This window comes from Pelodiscus sinensis, chromosome 17 (assembly GCF_049634645.1).
Source record: "Pelodiscus sinensis isolate JC-2024 chromosome 17, ASM4963464v1, whole genome shotgun sequence".
Classification (NCBI taxonomy): domain Eukaryota; kingdom Metazoa; phylum Chordata; order Testudines; family Trionychidae; genus Pelodiscus; species Pelodiscus sinensis.
In genome coordinates this window covers 34,690,261-34,713,230 of record NC_134727.1, presented here as the reverse complement: position 1 = coordinate 34,713,230, position 22,970 = coordinate 34,690,261, and the positions used below count along the sequence as shown (strand labels likewise).

General features: G+C 50.2%; 1 protein-coding gene across 5 annotated transcripts in view; it reads left to right on the top strand.

Moving 5' to 3' along the window:
* The window catches only part of FLT4 (fms related receptor tyrosine kinase 4), a 110,866-nt gene that overhangs the window by 33,046 nt on the left and 54,850 nt on the right, over positions 1-22,970 (top strand). For 3 of the 5 annotated variants that reach the window (XM_075900532.1, XM_014581164.3, XM_006138225.4), the window contains exons 2-3: positions 9,534-9,630; positions 19,641-19,912. In XM_075900532.1, coding sequence (XP_075756647.1) covers positions 9,534-9,630; positions 19,641-19,912 — 369 coding nt within the window. Of the gene's footprint in view, positions 1-234; positions 480-7,131; positions 7,750-9,533; positions 9,631-19,640; positions 19,913-22,970 lie in introns of those variants that run through there. The other 2 variants (XM_025179031.2, XM_075900530.1) reach the window with 2 other exon arrangements.

Genomic DNA, 22,970 nt, shown 5'->3' with positions numbered 1-22,970 from the left:
TTTCCCTCACAGGCTGGGATTTGCCAGAGACGCGAAACATCTGTATGTCACTCAGCTGACGTTTAAGAGCAAAACCCCGGGCCAAGATCAACTGTCAGGAGAGGCAGGTTGTGCTGTGTGAGAATGCCAGCACAGGGTGCGTTACCGCAGGAAACTCCATGGAGGCGAGGGATCCGTGCACAATGTGTTTGGGGGGGGCTTTGGTGATGGAGCAGGAGGGGGATGGGGCTGAGTCCTGATTCAACCGGTAGAGTGTCAGAGGCCTGCGCGGAAGTCTTGGAGGTGTGTCACAGAAGGGACGTGCAGAGGTATAGATCCTCCTGCCCGTGACTCCATCCACGTGACGTGTTTCCTTCCAGCCTCCTCGCTTCCTAGTTGCTGAATCACCTACGGGTCACAGGTGCTTTTCTGGCTGAGTACAAGAAGCTGTAGGCAGGAGCCTCCAGGAGCCTGGAAACTCCCACTTGCTGTTGCGAAAGGTCGGGCTGCACGGGGAAGAAGAGGGGGACCGAGCGGGGGGGATGGATGGATGGGCGGGCCGGCTCCGGGCTGGCTGGGCAGGGCTGTGAATGGCCCCTGCTCGTGGTGATGAGCTCAGTCCACGGCACATTCCAATGGAGCATTTGTTCCTTTTCCTGTTGTACTCGTGGACAGCCGTGGGCAGGATACATCTGCAGGAATCCCAAACCTGCACAGCTCGGACTTTTTCTCTCTTCCCCAGCCTCCCCACCCCCACCCCCGGAGCTGTTTTCTAACAGGCCATAAAGTTGCATGGAAAGGGAGCGAGGGGTTTATTTTCAGTGCTGCAGGGGCTCCAGTGGGTCTTCACCTGGGTCGCACTGGAGGAGATTCTTTGCTCTGGGCTTCCTACAAGAACCCAGGCTAATGCCCCTCCTCTCCCAGAGCGCCAGTCTCGGTCAGCTGCCACTATCCCGCCTCTCTTTTTGGGCATGGGACGAGGAGTCAGGAGCCTTTGGCTCTATTCCTGACTCTGCCACTCACCTGTTGCGTGTCCTTGGGGAAGTCACTTCACCTCTGAGATGCTGATGTTCCCTTCCACTAGGCCCACAGGAGTAGCGGGGGGCAATAAAGGCAACTGCCTCAATGCCTAGTAATTCAAAAGGACCGAGCTCCTGGCCCTTTAAATAGCCTCTGGAGCACCAGGTGGTGCGCTCTGGATGGTGCTAAGGCCTGGCTGGAACAGGGGGCGAAGCAGTAGCAGCGTTGAGGGCTGGCTGCTCCTAGCCCCGCCTCTTCCACCCAAAGGCCCGCCCCTTCCGGAAGTGCAGAGATGGGCGCCCTCCACCTTGCCTGGGGCCCAGCAGTTCTGTTGCACCCCCTGCCTTCCAGCTTTTGCCTGCCTTGTCTATTTAGATCGAGAGCTCTTTGGGAGGCTTTCTCTTATTATGTTTTGGTACCGCACCTAGCATGACGGTGCCCCCGTCGCAGCTTGCACCTTTGGACAACGTAACATACCACCTCCTAATACCGATAGCCATAAATGCAAGGGGTGGAGAGGGTGACACTCACACCTCTGTTAATGGTCCTGAGCCCCACAGCTCCCCTCGACTCCGGCTAGGGCGCAGGTGCTCAGCACCCCTGAACACCAGGCCCTGACAGACCAAACAATGACCTAACATGCTGCCTCAGGCAGGCGAGGGCTCCTTGATTTGTGTCCTAATGGGATCAATACTACGATGGAGTTCCCCGTCTTATTGTGTTCCTAGAATCCACTGCCCCCATCCCAAACAGCCAGAACAGGCATTCCTCTGTTTTCTGAAGCCTTCCTCAGCATTTCCCTGGTAGCAGCGGGGCGCCGGGACCTGCAAATCAAATTCCAAATATTTCCTAACCAATTAATTCTCAGGATTATTTAATGTCCTGTCAGTTAAACTCACCAGCTCAGGGAACTGATTGCTTTTCAGGCCACCGCTGACCTTTGGAGCTTCCCGCTGATGCAGTGGCTTAATGCACTCACCTTTCCACTCTGAAGAAGTGGGGTCATACACTGCTTAGGTCACAAACAAAACCCGTCAGAAAATGCCCTTGATGTTTTGCAGGGGATTTTTTCAAACTCGTTTGTTTTGTTCTGGTCAGTGAAAAACTGTAACCAAAACCCAAAGCGTGTTTAGTTTTTGGAAACCATTTTCAGTTTTTGAAAACCTGCAATTACATTTTATTTTTAGCAGGCTCTGACCGTTTCAGTCGCTGGTGTCTAGTTTTTCATTTCAAAAACTGGAGGGAAAGTATCCAAAAGGAAAGATTTCCATGAAAATTTATGTTGAAGTTAAAACTCCAGGCAGGTATGGAAATGAGTTTGACGATCTCTGCCTAGATCTTAGTGGCACTCTGCAATGGGGAGGCCGGGACCAGCACGGAGTCCATGCAGGGCAGAGGAGCCTTGCTAGGCTGTATGGACTGGTCTGCATTCTCAGAGCAGTGCTGGGACCAAAAGGAAGAATATTAGGAAGGGCTAATGGTCTGGATTGACTTGCACTGGCAGAGCTAGAGGGGATGTTCAGGCCATGGAGTAGACCCATCAGTCATGTCCCAGCGGGGCTCGTGCTAGCGCTCTGAAAATAGCTGTGTGGACACCGCGACTCAGGCTGGTGTCATGGCAACGTCTATGAAGCTATTTCTATGCCAGCACAGGGCCCTACAATCACTGCTCGCTCCCAGAGGCAGTTCGACCTGCCCATGGACACCCGGGGGGTTTCTCCTGGCAGTGCCTTGTACGTAGGGTCAGATCATGGGCGGTGGGTGAATCTAGGGCTGGGGGAGGCAACCTCCCAGCCTCACCTCTTCCACCCAAGGCCCCACCCCCCATAAGAGCTAAGCCCCGCCCCTCGCCACCGCAGGGGCAGGCCTCCAGCTCCCCCACTCTCCCCACAACCCCCCTCCCACTGCAGGGGAATGTCTGCGGTCCCCAGCATGAGCCTCCCCAGCTCTGGAGGGTGGGTGGCATGTGGTCCCAGCCTCAGCATGGATGAAGGCTGGGGACAGGCCAAGAGCCACACTGAAGCAGGGGGCGACGCAGGGCCGGGGTTACATCTGGCAGTTTGGGAAGGCAATGCCTTCCCCTGCCTCTTACGTCTGCTGCCCATGGGTCAGATCCCTGCACAGTACCTACATGTACTCCACCTGGTGTGCTCTGGAGCTGCTAGCCTACTGCGTTTACTAAGAATGAATGGATACGCTTTGCCCCACCACCACAGACAGACGGGAAGGGGAAGGGTAAAGAATAGCAAACGCTGTGTAGCTGGTGCTGTTTGGGTTCGTGTGTTTGATTTCATGGTGGGCCACATTGTAATGGTGCCTGAAGAGCTCGGGTGGTTTTCTCCATTCATGCGCCAGGGCAGGGCAGAGTCCCTGCCAGACAGACCTGGTGCTCTCTGGCCATGGAGCACAGTGTCTGCACAGGGGTAGGCATGTCCAGCAATAATCGGAAAAACAGATTTGTGTTCAGACCAGGCTCGTGGGAGAGGAGCTGGATTGTTTTCTTAATAAATGTTGTTTATATTTTTCAGGGACTTTACCAAAACTGTTTTTACACCAATGGGGCATGTTTTGGGTATGATTTCCAAAGTCTCTTTCTATCGCCGCCTCCCAAGGAAAAACTTCCGAAAAACTTTCTACCTGCCAGGGTGGTTAAACACTGGAATAAATTGCCTAGGGAAGTTGTGGAATATCCATCACTGGAGATATTCAAGAGCAGGTTAGATAGGCGCCTATCAGGGATGATGTAGATGGTGCTTGGTCCTGCCGTGAGGGCAGAGGACTGGACCTGATGACCCCACAAGGTCCCTTCCAGTTCTAGTGTTCTATGATTCTGCTTTTAAGAAAACAGTTAAGTGGTGCCCTCTATCTACGCCTCTCTCCTTGTCTCACCCACTCACTTCCTCTTTCCCTTTCTCAATCTCTCCCTCTCACTCCCACACCGCTCTTCTCTTTCGCCCCTACTCCTCCTTCACTCACTCACTCTCACCCAGGGCCAGACTGCATAGGCGAGCTCCCAAGTTGGCACACGTCCGTCCGATAGCCCGGGCAACGTCAGAGACCTGTCCAGAAAGATGCTTGCCCTGCCTGTCTCTCCCCATGCACACAATTCTCTCGGGGCCTTTTTTTCATTATGTCTGTCTCTTGCAGTTCATGCTGTCTCTTCAAATCCTTTATATCTGGTTTCCATCCCGGATATTTTTTTATAATGAATTATTTGCCGGGGACTGACCGTGTGCTCAGCACCAATCAAAGAACAAAAAGCAGACAACGCCTTCCTCAAAGAGCTTTCAAAGCAAGGCAAACTTAGGATAGGCCAGACCAGTGTTCCCTCTGAGGTACGCGGCCAAACATAAAACATTCTAAGTCCACCCATCTCCTTCACACACCCACGCAGCAGCCCTCACCTTCCTGCTGGACCTGGAAGATGAGTGGCGTGGCTGCTCCCACAGCTGGGGCCGCATGGCAGGGCCGGGAGGCAGCTACTCTGGCAGCTGGGCCTGTGTTGGGGGCCAGCTGTTCCGGCTGCCTGGGTTTGCAGCCACATGGCAGGCCAGCAGGTGGCTGCACCGGGGCTTGGGGCTGCAGGCAGGCAAGCGGGTGGCTGTTGCTGGGATTTTGGGGGTCATGGGCTGCTGCCCAGGTTTGCTGCCATGTGGTGGGCAGGTGGCTGCAGCCAGGGTTGGGGTCACGGGCAAGTGGGGTGCTGCCACTGGGGCCTAAGGCAGTGGGAGAGTTGCAGTCCGGGGTTTGAGGCTGCAGCCATGAGGCAAGTAAGCAGCTGCTCCAGTGCTGGGGCTGTGTGGCTCAAACACTGGGGTGGAGGTAGGGGGTAGAAAAGACAGAATCAGATAAAGTGAGAGCAAAATCAGCATTTCTTCCATCTTGAGTGGGACTGATTCTGCTCTCACACATCTGTAAGTCAGCAATAGTGAGAAAACAGGTATGCGAATAAATAGTTACACTTTTAAAAGAAAGAACAGGTAAACACAAAATAGCATTTTGGGAGCTGTTTTCTACAGCACTAGCTTTGGAGCGTACCCTCTACATTTATATTCTGATGCATTCGAAATTGAATCACTTCTGTTCGGAACTGTCCTTGAGGACTAAAATGTAGGGATTTTACAGCTGTTGGTGGTATGCTTCATGCACTTGATGTTAGACTTCATTCTCCCATACTTGTACTGAACTCAAATAATCGTTAAAAATGGAAGGAAAAAGAGGTTTGCTGTAGTTATAAACAGTGGAATATGGAAAATCTAAACATTCTTCAATATTGTTCAAAGCAAAGCCACGGTCCATCTAAACTAGACAGTTCTGTATTACTCTAAGCTTTAACAAGAGTGTTGAGAAGAGAGGAAAGGAGGTTTGATTTTTGAACCAGAAATGAGAAGCTGCTGGTGGTGCTTCTAATAGTAACAATAACAACGCAGGTAGACGGAATACTGCACAACTCTTCTTTTGTATTCTTCCTCAAAACATTATTAATCTGAAATTATTGCTTGCTTGGTGCTCTCTGTGAAACAACCGACAGTGAAATTTTTACTACTAACTGCAACAACTAAAATGTTGTCAAATGCATTCTTCATCTCCCAGTACTGGTACAAACATTATTTACCCGCTTACTATCAGCTTCTTGTGCTTTTGCCATAGATTATATGTGTTGTTAATAGTACCCATTTCTGGTTACTCTTCCCAATACAGTCCAGAAGACACATTCCACTTTCCTCTACAGCTATAGTAAGTCAAAGACATCCTGAATTACATTAGTGTCATTTTGAGCTGCATTTTCCTTTGGAAGACCCAATGAATTAACTGTAGATGCACCCTGATGATAGATAGTTCTCCCCAGCTGGTGACTTAACTGGCTAGGATACTGTAGGGCTACGTCTACACTGGCATGATTTTCCGAAAATGCTTTTAACGGAAAAGTTTTCCATTAGAACCCAGAGTGTAGAAAATTGTGGCTGCTGCTGGTACACATGTATTCTCTCTGCTCCAGATACACAGAGATGGGGGAGTGCTGTTCTGGAGGAAGGAGGGCACAAGAGACACAACAGGCAGGCAGGAGAAAAGGAGGCATGGGGGAGTCATTTGAGCTCCCCACCTCAGGTGCCAAAGTGTTGTGGGCTGGCCCTGAATTCTCTTAGACTATGTCTACACTGCAAGTTTTTGCAGCAGACAGTATGCTAATGAGAGACTCATTAGCATATTTTCTGCCGATTCTTTTTGTACAAGGGGCTTTCCCACTTCCGTTTTGCACAAAACCCCTTTTTCTGCAAGATCCTTATGCCTCTCCAGGACAGGTAAAAAAGGGGTTTTTGCACAAAATGGCCATGGCTACACTGCCTATTTTTGCGCAAAAAACCCTTGTGCAAAAAGAAATGGCAGAAAATATGCTAATGATGTTGCAACTTATGCTAATGAGCCCCTCATTGGCATATTTTCTGCCGCAAAAACTCGCCGTGTAGACAAAGCCTTATTGTCAGCATGTGCACACAGAGTTCTGAAAAGCTGCAGCTCAGTTGTGTGTCAGCAGGCTTGGCTTTGTCTGCACTGGCCACTTAACGACAAAGCTTACGTCCGTCAGAGGTGTTAGCCCTTGCCTCCCAAGACAAAAGTTTTGTGGTGGCGAGTACCAGCATGATCAATGTGTGGTGCACAGAAGTGCTCTCCTGCTGACAGTGCGAATGCTGCTCCTTGGGGGTGGAAGAACTTGTCAGCAAAAGAGCTGATAAACAGCAGCTGCGCTGCCTGACTTTTAGCGGCATGCATGTGTTGCCACCAATGCCAGGAGCTAGTACCCTGCCAGGCCCGTCAAGTGGCAGGGGCAAAAAAGGCAATTTCCATGGGACTCAGTGATTCTAAAGGGCCTCACGCTCTGGCCGCTGCTGCCACAGTATGAGCAGTGTTGCCGAGTGCTTCTTCTTGGCCGCCTATGACTTACGGACCTGTGGACAGTGCAGAGTTAGAACAGCCTTGAGGCTCATCTCACATCCTGAAAATTTTGCAGCATTAATTTTCTTTTTATTTGACTTTATATTAAATCAATATTTAAAGTTGTGCACCTTGTTAATTATCCCTTGTTTTAGTATTCTTCCTTCCATAACATTTTACTGTATAATAACTTGGGTGCCACGGTGGCACACAACCGAACAAGTGCACATGACCTCAATATTGGTGCGCAAGACAAAACTCATTCTGCTCATGGATGGGAACTTTTAGAGGGAACACTGGGCCAGACCCTCCCCTCGAGACATCTAGAAGAGCAACCAAGTAGGATCTGCTTATTTCATCATACATGGTAACTGTCGTCATTGACTCATTGCTCGCAGGTTTGTGGAAGGAATCTCTTGGCAGATCTGAATAAGCAGGGAGGGAGCAGTGTTATGGGGGAGAGGGGGTTAAAGGGCAGTCTGGACAAAGGCAGAGCTTCATTTCACTCAGGGAGGCTATCCCCAATCCTGTACTATGAACCAGTACAGTCATCTCATCATGGAGCCACGCCGGGAAAATCTGACCCCATCCCAGTCATCGCGTATCACAGGAACAGGAAAAGCGTGATTGGGAGAACAGTCCGTCCATCAGGGCTACCGCTGGGAGGTTGCTCACACTAGCCCTGTTTCCATAGACACAGCCCGTCACGTGGCCTCCATCGTCCGAATGACTTCGAGGCGGGAAGGAAGTGGAAAACAATTACAACCCCAAGGCTGTCTGCGCAGAGCTCCGTTACTGGAGGTCCATTCACACAAGGTGGATGTTGCACTGCACGTTGCACAAATGACTGCGGAAACCTCTCCAGTCTGTGTCTAGCCCCTTCTCGTGTGTCTTTCCAGAGTGTAACGGTCCCCAGAGGGAGCCAGTCATTTCACTTTCTTTCTGTAACTTTTGCCACATCCAGGACTATGTAGCACTTTAAAGACTAACAAGATGGTTTATTATTGTTAGTCTTTAAAGTGCTACATAGTCCTGTATTTTGTTTCAGCTACACCAGGCTAACACGGCTACATTTCTATCACTATTTTGCCACATCCTCACTCACCTGCCACTTAGCTTTGAGACGTTGCTCTCTAATGTCACATCAAGCTCACCAGCCCAGGAGCAATACCTGGCCCGGATGTTAACACTATTGCCAACCCCAATATTCCGAGCTAGGCCTGAAAAGCCATGAGATTAGCTTAAAAACCAAGAGTCTTTTAATGACTTATTCTTTAGTTCTTTTTTCTTTGCCACCTTCACCTTTGGCATGCACCTGGGAAACATTTTAAGCTTTCCTTTGCAATCTTGATAGCTAGAAACCCTCCCCTTTTTTTTTCTTTAATTGAAAGCCATGGGGCTTTCTTAATCACATGACAACAGAGGCTGGAGCTTTTAAGAGAAACATGAAATATCCCAAGACTTACGATGGTTATTTACCGGTGGTGGTTCAAGATGTTTTGTTGGTGTGGATTCCTCTTATGGTGGACCTGTTTCACATGAATGGTTTGCACCCAGGGCTGGCCTTACCATGAGGTGAACTGAAGCGGATACCTCAGGTGCCAGACTGTGTGTGTGTGGGGGGGGGTGCCACTAGGACCCAGAGTGTAAAAAATTGCTGCTGGTGCATATGTATTCTCTCTGGTCTAGATGCCCAGAGATGGGGGAGTGCTGTGCTGGAGGAAGGAGGGCACAAGATACATAACAGGCAGGCAGGAGAAAAGGGGGCATGGAGGCATCATTTGAGCTCCCCACCTCAGGTGCCAAAATGTCGTGGGCTGGCCCTGTTTGCACCCTAGCTGAGGGGTCCCCATGAGACTTGAAGAGGAAATTAATTATATTGTGTTCCCCTTTCCAAACAACGACTCTCCCTGTGTAAAGGTGTACAATTTGTCTCCTGGAATTCTAGTCCAGCAGCCCATGAAACGGTGCTGCCTGAATCTCTATTGATGCAACATCCTCCCAGGCAGGATCAATTTCGTCCCAGTATTTCCGCCTCCTGTCCAGTAAAAAAAAAATCAGAAAAATACCAGACACCTAAAATAGCTGGTATTTTCTGATTTTTTTTCCCCTGACAGGAGGCAGAAATACCAGACACCAGGCAATCCCACCACACTCAGCAACCGGGCCCATCCCCTGGACTCCTCTCTGCTCCCCACTTACCTGGTTCCACAGGGGAGCTCTCTTCTCACACAGAGTAAGAAAACAAGATGGCCACTGGCAAAAGAAAACCCAGAGGCCTTAAAGGGGCTATGCTGGGGGGTTTTGTATTTTTTTTCTAAATAACTGTAGGGGTCCTTTTTTTTTTTTTTTTTTTTTTTGGTCTCCCCTTTTTTTTCTCTCAACAGTGTTTTTTGAGAAAACTGTCCAGGTCAATACCGGACACCTGGCAACTCTAGGGAGAACAGAATCCCACTGCCTGGTTACAGGGTCTCTCCCTCGGTGGGCCTGGTCGCCCTCCTCCATTGACTTAGACGGGTTTCAGTGACCAAACCAAACAGATACCCACAGCCGAGTGACCAGATTTATCGCATTGCTCCGTCTTTTCTTTCTCTCCCCAGATCTGGTGAGAGGCTATTCTATGACCCCACCTGTTCTCAGCATTACTGAGGAGGAGCACATCATAAACTCCAAGGACACACTGACAATTACCTGCAGGTAAGAGACAAACAAAAATGGTATTGGGTAGATTACCTGAGCCAGCTGGTAAGTGCTCAAAGAAGAGTCCAACAAGAGGCCACCCGCGGACCCCTCTAGATTCAGGAGCACTGGAAACAGCTTGTTGGAGACATTGCTGATTACAGAAGAATCCCCTGAGCTGGTGGTAACCTCTCTTGCTCCATGATGTGTAGGACCAACTGGAAGCAGCTAGTGGGAGAATGAGGAGCTGCTTGCAGGAGTTCACAGGTACCGCGGTTGGCTCTAGAACAAGGTGTTTTCCTTACCACCCTTCTCTTGCTTCTCTGTGTGACAGTGCCTCTTGGCACTGTTCTCCCTGCTGCTCCAGCTGTGCCTGGCTTCCCTCTGGAGGAAAGGGTGCCAGTCCTTTGGGGGTTTGGTGCTGTGGGGAAGTAGAGATGGTGGGGAGGGAAGCCACTCTCACAGGTGACTGTGACTGCGTGCAGAGTCCCTTCTCCTTTTCCAGCATGCAGGGGTTTTGGTCCATGCTTAGTCCTCCCTCAGGTGTGCCAGGAAAGGCTGTTGGGGGGAGGGGGAAGGAGGCCGGCTTCAAGCTCTAGAGAGGGACAGATGACTGTATAAGAGGAGCTTGGTAATCAGGAGAGGAGGCCTTTCAGAAGTCAGAGCTCTACAGCCAGAGTTGACTGGACTGGTTGGCCCCACACTGGGGTGTTTGTCCATTCATGTGCATGCTGCCCTGCAGCCCTTAAGGAAAAATAAGTCTGTGGGAAGGGAGACTTTGCACGCTCAAACTGGGCTCTGCTGCTGCACCAGTGGCTTTGCAGCCAATCACTTAGGCTGTGTCTAGACTGGCCAGTTTTTCCGGAAAATCAGCCACTTTTCCGAAAAAACTTGCCAGCTGTCTACACTGGCTGCTTGAATTTCCGCAAAAGCACTGACGATCTCATGTAAGATTGTCAGTGTTCTTGCGGAAATACTGTGCTGCTCCCATTCGGGCAAAAGTCCTTTTGCGCAAAACTTTGTGCAAAAGGGCAGTGTAGACCGCGTAGATTTGTTTTCTGCAAAAAAGCCCCGATAGCGAAAATGGCGAGCGGGGCTTTTTTCCGGAAAAGCGCGTCTAGATTGGCACAGACGCTTTTCCGCAAAAAGTGCTTTTGCGGAAAAGCATCTGTGCCAGTCTAGACGCTCTGTTCCGAAAATGCTTTTAACGGAAAACTTTTCCGTTAAAAGCATTTCCGGAAAATCATGCCAGTCTAGACGTAGCCCTGGAGTGGCCATTACCAGAATTTGAGATCATTTGGTGGCACGTGCTCACGGTGCCATGCAGGGCACAATTTCAGGGTGGGGGCACTGCAGCCGTGCATACCAGGACACTACTTGCTCTTCTTCCCATTCCCCTGACCGTCAGGGAGCGAGGGGAAAGTACACAGTCTGCAGGCATTGCCATCGCTCCTGGCTGGGGAAGGGAGGCGGCAGAGGAGAAATTCACACAAGCTGATAGGGGAATGGGAAGAAGAGGAAGCAGAGTCCGGGTGCATATGGCTGTAGCCCTCCTTGCCCTCCCAAAATGGCACCCTTGTGTGCCACTGAAAGCCACCAGTACTGTGGATTACAGTGGAGCGTACATGTCAAGCCTCTCCACAAGGGCATTCATTTCATCTGTTCATCTTGGCATAAGCCTGTCTAGCTTTTCCTTGAACAGCCCCAGAATGGGGCATCATTGTTGCCTTGCAAATAATTTGTGACCCTGGGTTGGGGAGCAAGCCGAAGGGTATAAAACATAGAGGGAGGCGGTGGGGTTCCTCATGGGAGCAGGTATACACCTGCCCCGTTGTCTTTGCCGTCTTCATGCCACACTCTCCCATGGCTTCATTTGGACCTGGGTCAGGAACGGAGAGACACAGTATAATTGGGCTGAGTTTAGGGGACATGTCTTCACACCACAAAACCTACTCTACCTCAGTGGAACCCTTCTTAGCAGAGAAGCCGTGGAGTGGGCGGACCTGCCGGGGTGGGAGTGCATGTGCAGAGGTCGTGGTGGGAGTGCCAGTGCCTTTTCTACGAATAAATAGGACTTTGTTCCCAGCAACTCCTGCCAGCGACATTCAGCCCACGAGGACAGCCGCTGCAGCATTGGAGCTACGCGTCTGGCTTGAGAAGGCTTCCTGCCAGGGCTGAGCAGGAAGGGTCTAGGCTGGCTTGTACCATAGTGCAGGGTGTGTGCTGCTCCACCTCTGAGCAGGTGCCACATGCCTGCCTGCCGTGTGAGTCAGTGCTGGCTGCTGAGGGTGAGGTTTGCCTGCTGCCCTGCGTACTCCAGAGTGAAGTGGGATGCCAGCTCCGATTGCACCCAGCGTGGCTTTTGCATGTGACCGAGGAAGCCACACCCTTTTGCCCCCATTTGCAGCAACACATGCAAAGGAAGAACTGAACCCCATACTTGTGCACATGCATTGTTATCCTTATCCATTACTTCTGTGATGGGCACCGCATGAGAACATAAGAACCGTCAGACTGGGTCAGACCAAAGGTCCTTCTAGCCCAGCATCCTGTCTTCTAACAGTGGTCAATGCCAGATGCCCCAGAGGGAATGAACAGAACAGGGAATCATCAAGTGATCCCCTCCTCTCCCCCCGCCCATTGCCCATTCCTAGTTTCTGACACACACAGGCTAGGGACACCATCCCTACCCATCCTGGCTAATAACCATTGGTGGACCTAACCTCCATGAATGCATCTAGTTCTTTTTTTAATCCCTGTGAAAGTCCTGGCCTTCACAACATCCTCTGGCAAGGAGTTCCACAGGTTGACTGTGTGTTGCGTGAAGAAAAACCCCCTTTTGTTTGTGTTAAACCTGCTACCTATTAAGACATTGAGCAGCCCACTCCCTGCAATGGCTTAGTTGCCAGCCCTGACCCATCCTGCTCAGCGGTGGAAGAAAACGGTCTCAAGCCAGATTTATACCTGGGAAGAGCAGGTACCCTTATGCCAAATGAGGGCAATGGAAATGATGGATAAATGCATATAGAGAGTCCTGTGATGCTGGTCGAGCCAAGGCAAAGGGGATGTATTCAGGGTAGAAGTGGGTGGGCAAATAAATACCCCCTACCACTGAGTGCTCCTTGCCTTTCTGTATGCATCTACTTTTCTGTTCAAAGTGCCATGTGAAGCCTTTCTCTTTAATTCCCCCCCTCCGGGATGGGAAATAGCAGTTATGCTAACATTGTATCTTTCCTTCTATCCTTATTATGTATCTATTTACATGAAAGGAAACCATGGGGAGCAGAAAAGAGTCTAATTTCTAGTTTGGACTCTGCTCCGAAAGACCTCCCTTGCCAAAGCAAAATGACCCGGGCTCTCAGCATCTGAGAAACAGAAGAAGCGACCCAAATAGCTTACAGCTCCCCCCCACCCCCACCCCGTTCCCGGCTGCTGACTCCGGCTCATCTTTCATGCTCGCTAGGGAGACATCCAAACTGCGAGCCAGGATGGAAATGGCAGAGGCAAAAAAGCAGCAGCTCCGTCCTGAGCTCCCAGATGTTCCGGAGAATACAAAGCCAGCCAAAAATCATAGGGGGGCCCCCCGCACTGTACCGAGAGGGGAGGGACCCTTCATCATCCACAGGATGATGAAAGCGGTGCCCGCTTGAAGCCCTGCTTCACCTCAGGCTTGAGGGTGCGTCCTACGTTACCCCGGTACCCAGAGAATGATCACCTTACCGGGACATGCTGCAAACTCTGCCAGAGTTTCCTCTCCACTGCTGGAGTTCAGATCCTCCCCCGCCTCCTGTTTAGCTCCTGGGCTCATGTTTCTAGAGCATCTCATGGGGATGACTCCTCTGAGAAGACAGCTACCCCATCGTCCTCACCCCCAACTGCTCCTACGTTTGAAAGAAAAGCGAATCTGTACTGGTTCCTACATCGTTAATGATGCCCAGCTGTGACTCCGAGTCTCTCCTCTGGACCCTGGACCACCCTGAAAAGACATGGCTTACGTTAATGGGAGCTGAAGGGTCATGGCAGCAAAAATATGCAAGGGCTAGAACACAGAGGTGCGGGGGCAGAGAAAAGAAAAAGGGGCGGGTGCTGGGCTGAGCTGGAGGAGATGTCTGAACTAAAATGATGCCCTTTCAGATTAGTATCCAGTGACCCTTCCGCTGGGAGTCAAACTGGAGTTAGCTTTTGTTTGTCCACATGGTAGGTCCTAGGAACCATCCTTTCTGACTTCCACCCCGCAGCACAAGCCTGTTAAGTGGTGATTAGGCAGAGAACGACGCTCAAGCTGGCTTTTGTTTCCTTGCACTGACAGTGCCGGGCCCCATATAAAAAACCTATTTTGCGTTGAGAAAGGTGGGTCAGCTCTGGGCCCCGGGATTGCTCCTTCGGAGTGCAGAGCAATTGAGTCCCAGTGTGTGACAAAGCGGGGGCAAAAGGTAAGGTCCACACATATGTCTTTTTGGAGTTCAGGTCCCAAGAATGGCAAAACCAACACTGGGATGAATCTCACTCAGTAGTCATGGCCTTGCAGAACTTGCCACAGTGGAAGCAAAGAGACCATCCCTTTCCGTTCCCTGAATACTGGAACAAGGCATGTGGGACCTGATCACACAGCTGCAGAAAGGTCAGGTGAAAAGAAATGCAAAAGACATTGGTGTCACACCTCTTATTACCAGAGGTGAAAGGAAGCGGCGCACCCCGATGCACAGCACTGACAAGAGCTGCTGAGCTGCACCAAAAGCCAGCAGGGAGCTATTTAAAGAGCTGGCAGGTTACCCAGGTTGGGATAGGACAGTACCTGTAAGAAACTTAAGTTACTTTCATCCCTGCTTATTACCTGCCCTTTACATCCTCCTGCAAGCTCTAATCACTCAGGTGTTCTGGGTCAGTGGAAGTGGCTTTGAAAATCAGGCCTGGTCTAGGCTGGACACTTTTATTGCCTCAATTGTATTAAAGCTGAATCACCCACTACTGGGAATGCACAGAAGGACAGGTCTGTCCTTGTAAATGGGCTTTGTGGTGGTGTAGCTATTCCTGTACAGGAAAATCGATTGGTATACCAATGTGCGTAGAGTTGCCAGATGGTTTAACCAAAAATACCGAACACTCCCCCCCCCCCAAAAAAAATAGGGAAAAAATTCTGTTGAGGAAAAAAAAGGGGGAGACCAAAGTTGCTGAGCCAAACAAAAAGGACCCTGAGAGTTTTGGTGTCTGGTATTTTCTGAAATATACCAGACTGTCCGGGTCAGTACCGGACACCTGGCAATCCTAAATGTCCTTGTCCATTATACCAGTTCAAAAGCTTCAGGGGGGTAGCCGAGTTAGTCTGTAGCTGGGAAAACTTGAAAAACAACAAATAGTCTGGCACCACCTTAACGACTAACAAAACATGTAGATGGTATCACGAGCTTTCGTGGGCACAACCCACTTGTTTCATCTGAAGAAGTGGATTGTGACCATGAAAGCTCATGATACCGTCTACATATTTTGTTAGTCTTCAAGGTGCGGCAAGACTATTTGTTATCTTTCAGTTTTTCCACTGTACCAGGGTAACTCCACCCAAATTAGGGTCATCACGTGTAAGTGTAAAGCAGGCCTCAGAAAGGGGCATGAAGGATTATCATGACCGGCACAGTGGTTTAATAATGCTGTTTTTACTGGATGCTCATGGCTGCACAAATATCGCTCTGGGAGAAAAGAAGTTTGATCCTGGACCCCTCCTGGCTCACAATGACAAATATGTGAACGAATCTCTGCCCAGCACGGAATCTTATATGGTAGCCTTTAGAAGAAAAAGAACTGCACTTCTTTGGATTTGCTGCTCAGAGTGGCAGACCCCAAAAGTCCCCCTGAAGTTTGATGATCTCTCTTCAACAGATTAGACCACAAAGCCTTTGTATCCAGCACCCTGTGTTTGGGAGAAACAGAGAGGGCTGGGCTGGTGAGAAGGGCGCTGTTAGTTCCCCTCCATCTCCTGCTGGCCCCATGCTCCTCATGGCATTTCAAAGCGGCAGCACCGCATGGGGCCCAGGGTCAGTGGAGGAGCACCCTGGCAGAAAGTATTTAGGTTATGAAGAAAACAGCTATTGAGAAGCGTGTCCTGCATCTGTGGCTAGCTGGAACCTAGCTCCAAATTCTCAGCAAAGCAGACTGTTGTCAAGGACTGGTCAGAGGGGCCAGCAGTTGATCCGTGTCTCGAAGACCATTTTGAAGTAAGGCTCTGAAGATGAAGTATAGATGAGAGGGAAATGTCCAGAAACTATTTCCTGGATCTCTTCCAAACACAGCAAGCCAAGTTCTGAGGTGAATCAAAGTCAGTCGAAGCTGGTGTAACTTCCATCTCCTTCTAGTCCACTTACCACATACTGTACATTCTATTAACTTAGACTCATATCCACTTACCAACATGTAACTCATCCCCCCCCCCACACACACACACATCACCACAGAATTTGGACCAATTATGTTTGATGCCAGAGAGCTTCAATTAAGAACAACCCATGGGCCTGTCAACAGTTGTGTTTGTATTGGCCCGTCTCAGCTATATGTTTATATAAATATCTATCACTCAACTACTGCTAGCCCTGATGGTTACTAAAACAAATGGATTTGATGATATATGAAAATCTCAACTGGTAAACAAACAGAAAGCAGCGACTCTGGAGATGTGTAGAATTATTAAGCTTCACATGCAGCACCAAGAATTCCTGAACAAATGCAAGAGTTTGTAAGGCGCCACAATTCTGCCCGTGCCTTTAAACCTTGAGATCTAGTATATCAGCCCTGTCATCCACCTAAATTGTCTGGTCTCCCAAGTTTCTGAAAAGCAAGCTAAGTGCAGAAGGAGGACATGGATTCAGTGAGGAATGACATGTACGACACTGGATATGAGGTGAGAAGTATTTATCATTTGTTTCTGGATCTGATGTCTGATTTTATGTACATGTATTGGAATGAAACATTGAAAAAATTGAAAAATATATATTTTTAATATATGTAAGAGCCTATTAAAAAGAGTGAAATTAATCCAGGTGTCTCCCCAACTCTGTCTTGTTCTGTCCTGGTGAAATTAGACTAACACTACATCAGAGACTACAAGTGTCACACTGCCCAGGTCTTATTGTAAAAATGACCCCTTCTTGCTCGCCAGACCTGTCCGTTTGTGTCGGGTTTGCTCGTGTTAGTGATCAGGATAAGTTTGGAGGACATTTGTATTCCTGGGAACTCTGTGAGACTCAGCGAATTGCCGTTTCAATTCCATTTCCTGCGTCAACAGAATTAAGTAAACAGAAATGTTCCAGTCAGCTACTCCCGTGCAAGCCCATTGTGGGCAAATTTTGAAGAAAATGGGGATGCCCAGATCTCACTGAGGACAGAAGCCAGAAGCCCTTTTTACTGATGACATGTGAGCAGGAATGGACCCTGCTTGGCTCTCAGAGCCCAGGCTGAGTTTGCAGGACTGGCAGCTAGAAAAAGCATTGTGCAGTTTGTGTGCCGAGTCCAAGTGCTTTCATGAGGCACAAAGAACACAGAACTCCACTGTGCCCCGCAGAGCCACCTTTCAAAGCACAGGACTCAGTGACAAGCCTGCAGACTCTATTTAGAGCAAAGAGACTTGGAATTCTTCAGTCTGCATCTTTTGTTAGCGAGATGGGGCTAAATGTACCATGTAAATTACTCCTCCACCCTCTGAACCGCAGGTGGGAATTCCCAGAGGAGGGCAGCTGCCAGTGCTAATCAGGGTTTCACAGGACACCCACCAAGACAGAGTGCTCAATGGACATATGAAATCACAGTCCCTGGCTCCATTGGCTACCTTCTCTTCCCAGCACCAGCCACTTTGGAAGCTGCACTGGCCCCACATGGGTATCCCTATGGCCACAGGCCCTAACGGTCTCCCTTCCTCATGCAGCTCCAGCTGCTCAGGCTCTTCCCCTGCGTCTACACAGATAAAACTTGGCTTAGGTTCAGGAGTGAATCTGGATCAAAAAGGACAAAGAGTCTTTGTAACTAATAAAGCATCTAAGTCTGGTTCCTCATTGGCGGAGACAAAAACCAGCTCCTTGGTCCTTTGGTGAATGCGCCACAATGCCACAAAACAGCGTGGACCACAGGAACTGCCAGATTGGACCAGAATCAAGGACCATCTAAGGCAATATCCTGTCTCTGACAGCGGCCAACACCATGGACTTCAGAGGGAGGTGTAAAAACCTTACAACAGGCAAGTAGGGTACTCTGCCGCCACATTAGGTCTCAACCTGCTCTCTAATAGAGACTGGCTTACACCCTGAAAATAATTTAGCATGAACTATTATAATATCGGTTTACAGTTCCCAAGACTTCTCTTGCTCTGTATATTGTCAGGGACTGGGACCACTATGGAGGCTGTGAGGTAGGAGAGAGGTTTTGCATCACTCAACTGGGCCCTTTGTGGCTAACTGGAGGAACTGTATACATTCCTCCAGCCTTCCTCTGCCAAGCAAGGTCTCTGCAGCACAGAGCTTTCAGGAAAGGAAACCCTTTGCTAAAGAAAAATACGAAGAGGAAGACATGGCATCTCCAATGCCTTCAGATGGAATTTTGGCCTGGGTTAGTCTCAACTGATTTTATATTGTGCCCTCAGAGAGCTGTTTATCTAATTTCCTCCTGCTGCTTCCTTGCTTGAAGAATCCAGTTATTGGTGGTGCTTATTCTGTCTCTTGCACGGGGTCTGATTTTGCAGGGGGCGGATAATACATGATAATGTTATTTGTAATGAGAGTGCTGTTGTGCTGAGCTCTGCGGCTGTTTGCACATGGATGAGTGTCTGTGTGTATCCCCGACTCCGTAAATCCTAGACTGTGTAGGAATACACGCTTGTATTTCATGTCTGGAGTTTTCTTCCTGTTCCTTGGCACTTTGTCCTTGAAGGATAGAGAGCACACTCTGGTGTCCTCCATGGGTTTGCTGAACGATTGCATTCAGAGCTCTTCACAAAGGCAGAAACGGGAACCAGATTAGAAACGACCTGTCAGGAACTTGCTGGGCACCCACATAGAGAGAAAGTTAGAGGAACTAGCACAGCAGGACTGCTTGAATAAAAACACATGGTGAAAGCCTCTGCCAGGTGACTGGCTGCAGGGAGTCCCAGCTGGTACAAAAGGGAGTGAAACAGACCCATCGGCTGGATTTAAGGAAGTTCTGCATGAGTTTGTAGCTTTCCCTTTATTTTCTCTGGTCTTTTTTTAATCTCTTTTTCTCCCTGATATGCCCTATGGATCTTTCATTTCTCCTTCCCACTTCATTTATCACAGCAGGGCCTGAGTCTGCTGGTGCCCCGCACAGGGTAAACACAGAATATGTCATGTCTAAATGCTGTATCAGTGAAAACTCTTTGAAAGAAGGGGGAGGGAAATACTAGAGAAATGGATCCTCTCTCTCTAGGGTTCTGGGCTAATCTTCACCCTGGCATCCGTATTAGTGAGATAAAGCTGTGGGAACTGGAGACGGGTTGGCTCCTTATTGAAAGTGAACGGGTATTTGGAAGCACGAAATTCCCCCTCCAGTGATTCCGTGGAAATGGGATTTAGCCACCTTCCGGGGTGTCAGTGGCTGAGTTAATGGAGCTACATGCTTTCATTGCACTACACCCCGTCCTGGAGCCCCTTTTTCCAGATCAGCATAGGCAAAAGATGGCCCAGTAGCAAGAGTAGCAGCCACCAGGCCTGCCGACAGGGGAGCAAAGTGGCAGTTGCTCTGGGACCTGGCGATTTAAAATGGCCTGGGGCTTCTGGTCACCTTGGTTACCACAGCAGCAGGAGCCAGAGCCTTATCCCTGGGCAGCACACTCAGGGTGGCTCTGAAGGCTGGCAGCCCCCAGCCTTGCCCCTTCTGCCTGAGGTCCTCCCACCTTGCCCCGAAAATCTGTGCCCTGCCCCCGTGGTAGCCACATTTCTATGCCAATGAAGGGCAGGCTAGGTAAGGATTAACATACACCCCCTGATTCTGCCACTCGTGGTCACTGGCTAACCTTTCCCTTTGTTCTTGTAAAGAGGGCAGCACCCCCTGGAGTGGTCGTGGCCGGGAGGCATGGTGAACCCTGCCCAGGGCGAAAAGGAGAACGAGACGGTGTTGGTGACACTCAGCGTTGGCCGGACCATCAGGGAGGAGGAGTGTGAGGGCAGCGATACAAAACCCTACTGCAAGGTCTTGATGCTGACAGGGACCCAGGCGAATGACACGGGCTACTACCGGTGCTACTACAAATACATCAGCGCCAAAATCGAGGGCACCACTGCGATCAGCGTCTATGTGTTCGTGAGAGGTAAGAGGCCCGTGACTGCCGCTCAGCCTGCCCAAACGCAGACCCGGGCTGGCATACACATTAGCCTTAAAACCCTGGACAACATGGGGATCTATATAACTCCCCAGTTCTACCACTTCACCTCATCTCTGACCTGAGGCACCCTGCTAGGCCTCGCCCAATCTCTCCATTATGTCAATCCCAAGCGTCTCTTCAGCGTAGGCCGGCGGCACCCCACACTAGCACATTGGGGGAGAGCTGGGCAGCCAAGGAAGGTGTGACTAACACTGGTCAGTATAAATTAAAGTAGATTGCCTATCTCCTAGAACTGGAAGGGTCCTTGAAAGGTCATCGAGTCCAGTCCCCTGCCTTCACAGCAGGACCAAGTACTATCCCTGACAAAATTTTGCCCCAAATACCTAAATGGCCTCCGCAAGGATTGAACTCACAGTCCTAGATTTAGCAGGCCAATGCGCAAACCATTGAGCTATCCCTCACACCCAAAAAAGTAAATATTTTATTTGCTGGATCACTCCATGTTTTTCTCCCTTCAGAGGGTACAGTCTTTTAAACCCACTCACTTCCACAGTGACCTAGGCAGTCTTCCAGTTCACAGCCCCATTACTTCCTGAAGTGTCTCGCCTGCCACACAGGCATAACACTGCTCTGCTCAAGCTTCTGGCCTCCCCGCTTGCCCTAGTCTGTCTGGGCCCTGCTCACCTCCTGGAGGATCTTGAGGAAGCAGTACTATTCTTCAGTTAATCACCTCATAATTCTGCAGGTATCTCTGCACCTCCCATTGTCACTACTGCTTCCCTAGAATCTCTCTCATCAGAGCCTGTATCCCCCTGTTTAAAATGTTAACCAGTTAAACTATCTCTTTAACCAGTTAACCGGCCTGCCACATCACGTCACGGACAGGGGGGCCACTGGAGCAGCTCCCTGCCCACGGTGGAACATGGTGGGCCTGACAAAGCAGCTCCCCTATCCACGACTGCTAAGGGTGGGCTGGGTGCACTGTGCCATGGGTGGGGGAAGGGTTGCTCCAGCCCGGCCAGCTGCCAGTTAACTGGTTATCCCGTTAACCATGCCGGTAATGCTGACAGGGTAATCAGTTAAGCCTTTCCATCCCTCCCTGAGAAAGGTCTGCAGTGTTCGAGTATGCCTGGGTGCAGAAATATGTACACGCTGGGACGGGCGGAGTGAGTGGTAAGAAATTACTCTCCAGGTGAACGATGACCATTGGCTGGGGGCAGCCCATGTCAACAGGGTGAAGGGAAGGAATTGTTTTCACCTAGCTGCATCAGGGCTTTCAAACCTGGGTCGTGATGAATCCCAAGGTACAGACAGCAGTGCTGTCAGTCTGACTGTGGGGGAGATTGTAAGGGTTTGTGCACTCATGGCGCCTCCTGCTGGTCTATCTGGGAATTAGCTCTTCCAGCCCCAAAGTGCCCCCTGTTGGCCAGTGTCTCACCCTCAGTTACCTGTCGTCTTCTGGGCTACTTCAGACCCCATGTTCCTCCAGACCCATGCTGCCCCTTTCCTTGCAGGATTGCCCCACAGCAGTGCCCCCGCAAGCTGGGGTCCTCCCCTCTTGGGGAAACTCAACCCCTTGCACCCACTTTGCCTCAGTGACCTACTGCCAGTCATCATCTAGCCCAACCGCAGTCTGAAATGGCCACTCATATTGGCAAGGGGTGGACCCGCTGCCTTCTCTTGTCCTGGCTGCAATTCCACAGCCCTAGTTCCCCTCTAGCTCCTATGCCAGGCCTGAAGCTTGGGAGGTGGGTCAGGTCAGAGCTCCCCAACTCTGTCTGCCTTTCCCTAGCACCACTCTGTCTCAGATACCCTCTCTAGCCTACCCAAGCAACCAGCTCCTTCCTGCTTCACAGCTGGAACAAGACCATATGTTCCTCCTCTGAAGGAGCCCTTCTTATAGGGCCCAGCCGGGCCCTGATTGGCTGTCTGTAGCCTTCTTCTGATAGGCCACAGTTCCAGCCACCTCCCAGGTCTGGGTTTAACCCTTATTTCACCAGAGCAGGGTGACAGCCTCACTACAGGGATCAACACAGAAATTCAACGAAAGCTTGTAACAATGGCAGAAATGTGAAGAAGAAGAAAAAACCCCGACCTTGCTTTCAGGCAGCAACACGTCTCCCAGCAGCAGCTGGACAGAACTGAGTTCACACCTCATCTCCTGGAAAGTTCCTCCAGGAACATGCTCATCCTCTTGTCGGCAACAGGCTGTTGGCCTCCAGGGGGCTTAGGGAGTGGGGCAGAGGGTCATCTCCCCATGCTGAGAGCAAATCAATATCCGCCCACTTCTGGGGGATTGCTAAAGCTCTGCTCAGTCCAGGATTCAATTACATTGGTGCCTGGGGTGATTGCTCCCGTCGGACTGGAATGCAGGAATTTTCAGCTTGGCCGTGCCCTCCAAGCAGATCCCTGGGCCTTGGAGAAGCTCTAGTTGTAATAAAATAAAATAATTAGCCTCTGCTCTGCTGTGGGGGGACTGTCAGAGAATCAGAAACAAAGCCAGAGTGAGAAATGTAATGCTCGACAGAGCGCTGGCTGCAGGATTACGCTCTATGGAAGAGAGGGCTGTGTAAACCAGCCATACACTGCTCAGCTCTGCATGCAGCACCTCTTTCTGTGTCGGTCCAGGTTGAGGATCCCCCAAACCTTTGCCAGTTCTATAGGTCTTGACATGTAGCCCCCTCTCCTCTCTCAGCCCTGGCCTCCTCCAAGCAGAGACAGACTGCCATTCCTGCAGAAATCCGGGTGTTTTCTGGTGAGGCACAGCATCTGCCCAGGATGAAACCAAGACTACTGCACGCAAACATGGTGACCTAATTCAAATCTGAAGGTCTGCAGAGGCGAAAGACTGATGCTCAAGTTCTCTGCGCTCCCTAAAGTTCTTCCCACACTCCCCCGCCACTAGGCTAAAAATGCATGTTGTTAAGATGTTTATCCACTGAAACCACTGGCTTAGTTCAATTGTGCATTTATTCCCTCCCTCCTTTCTAGCCAGGATAGGATCATAGGGTTGGAAGAGACCTCAGAAGGACATCGAGTCCAA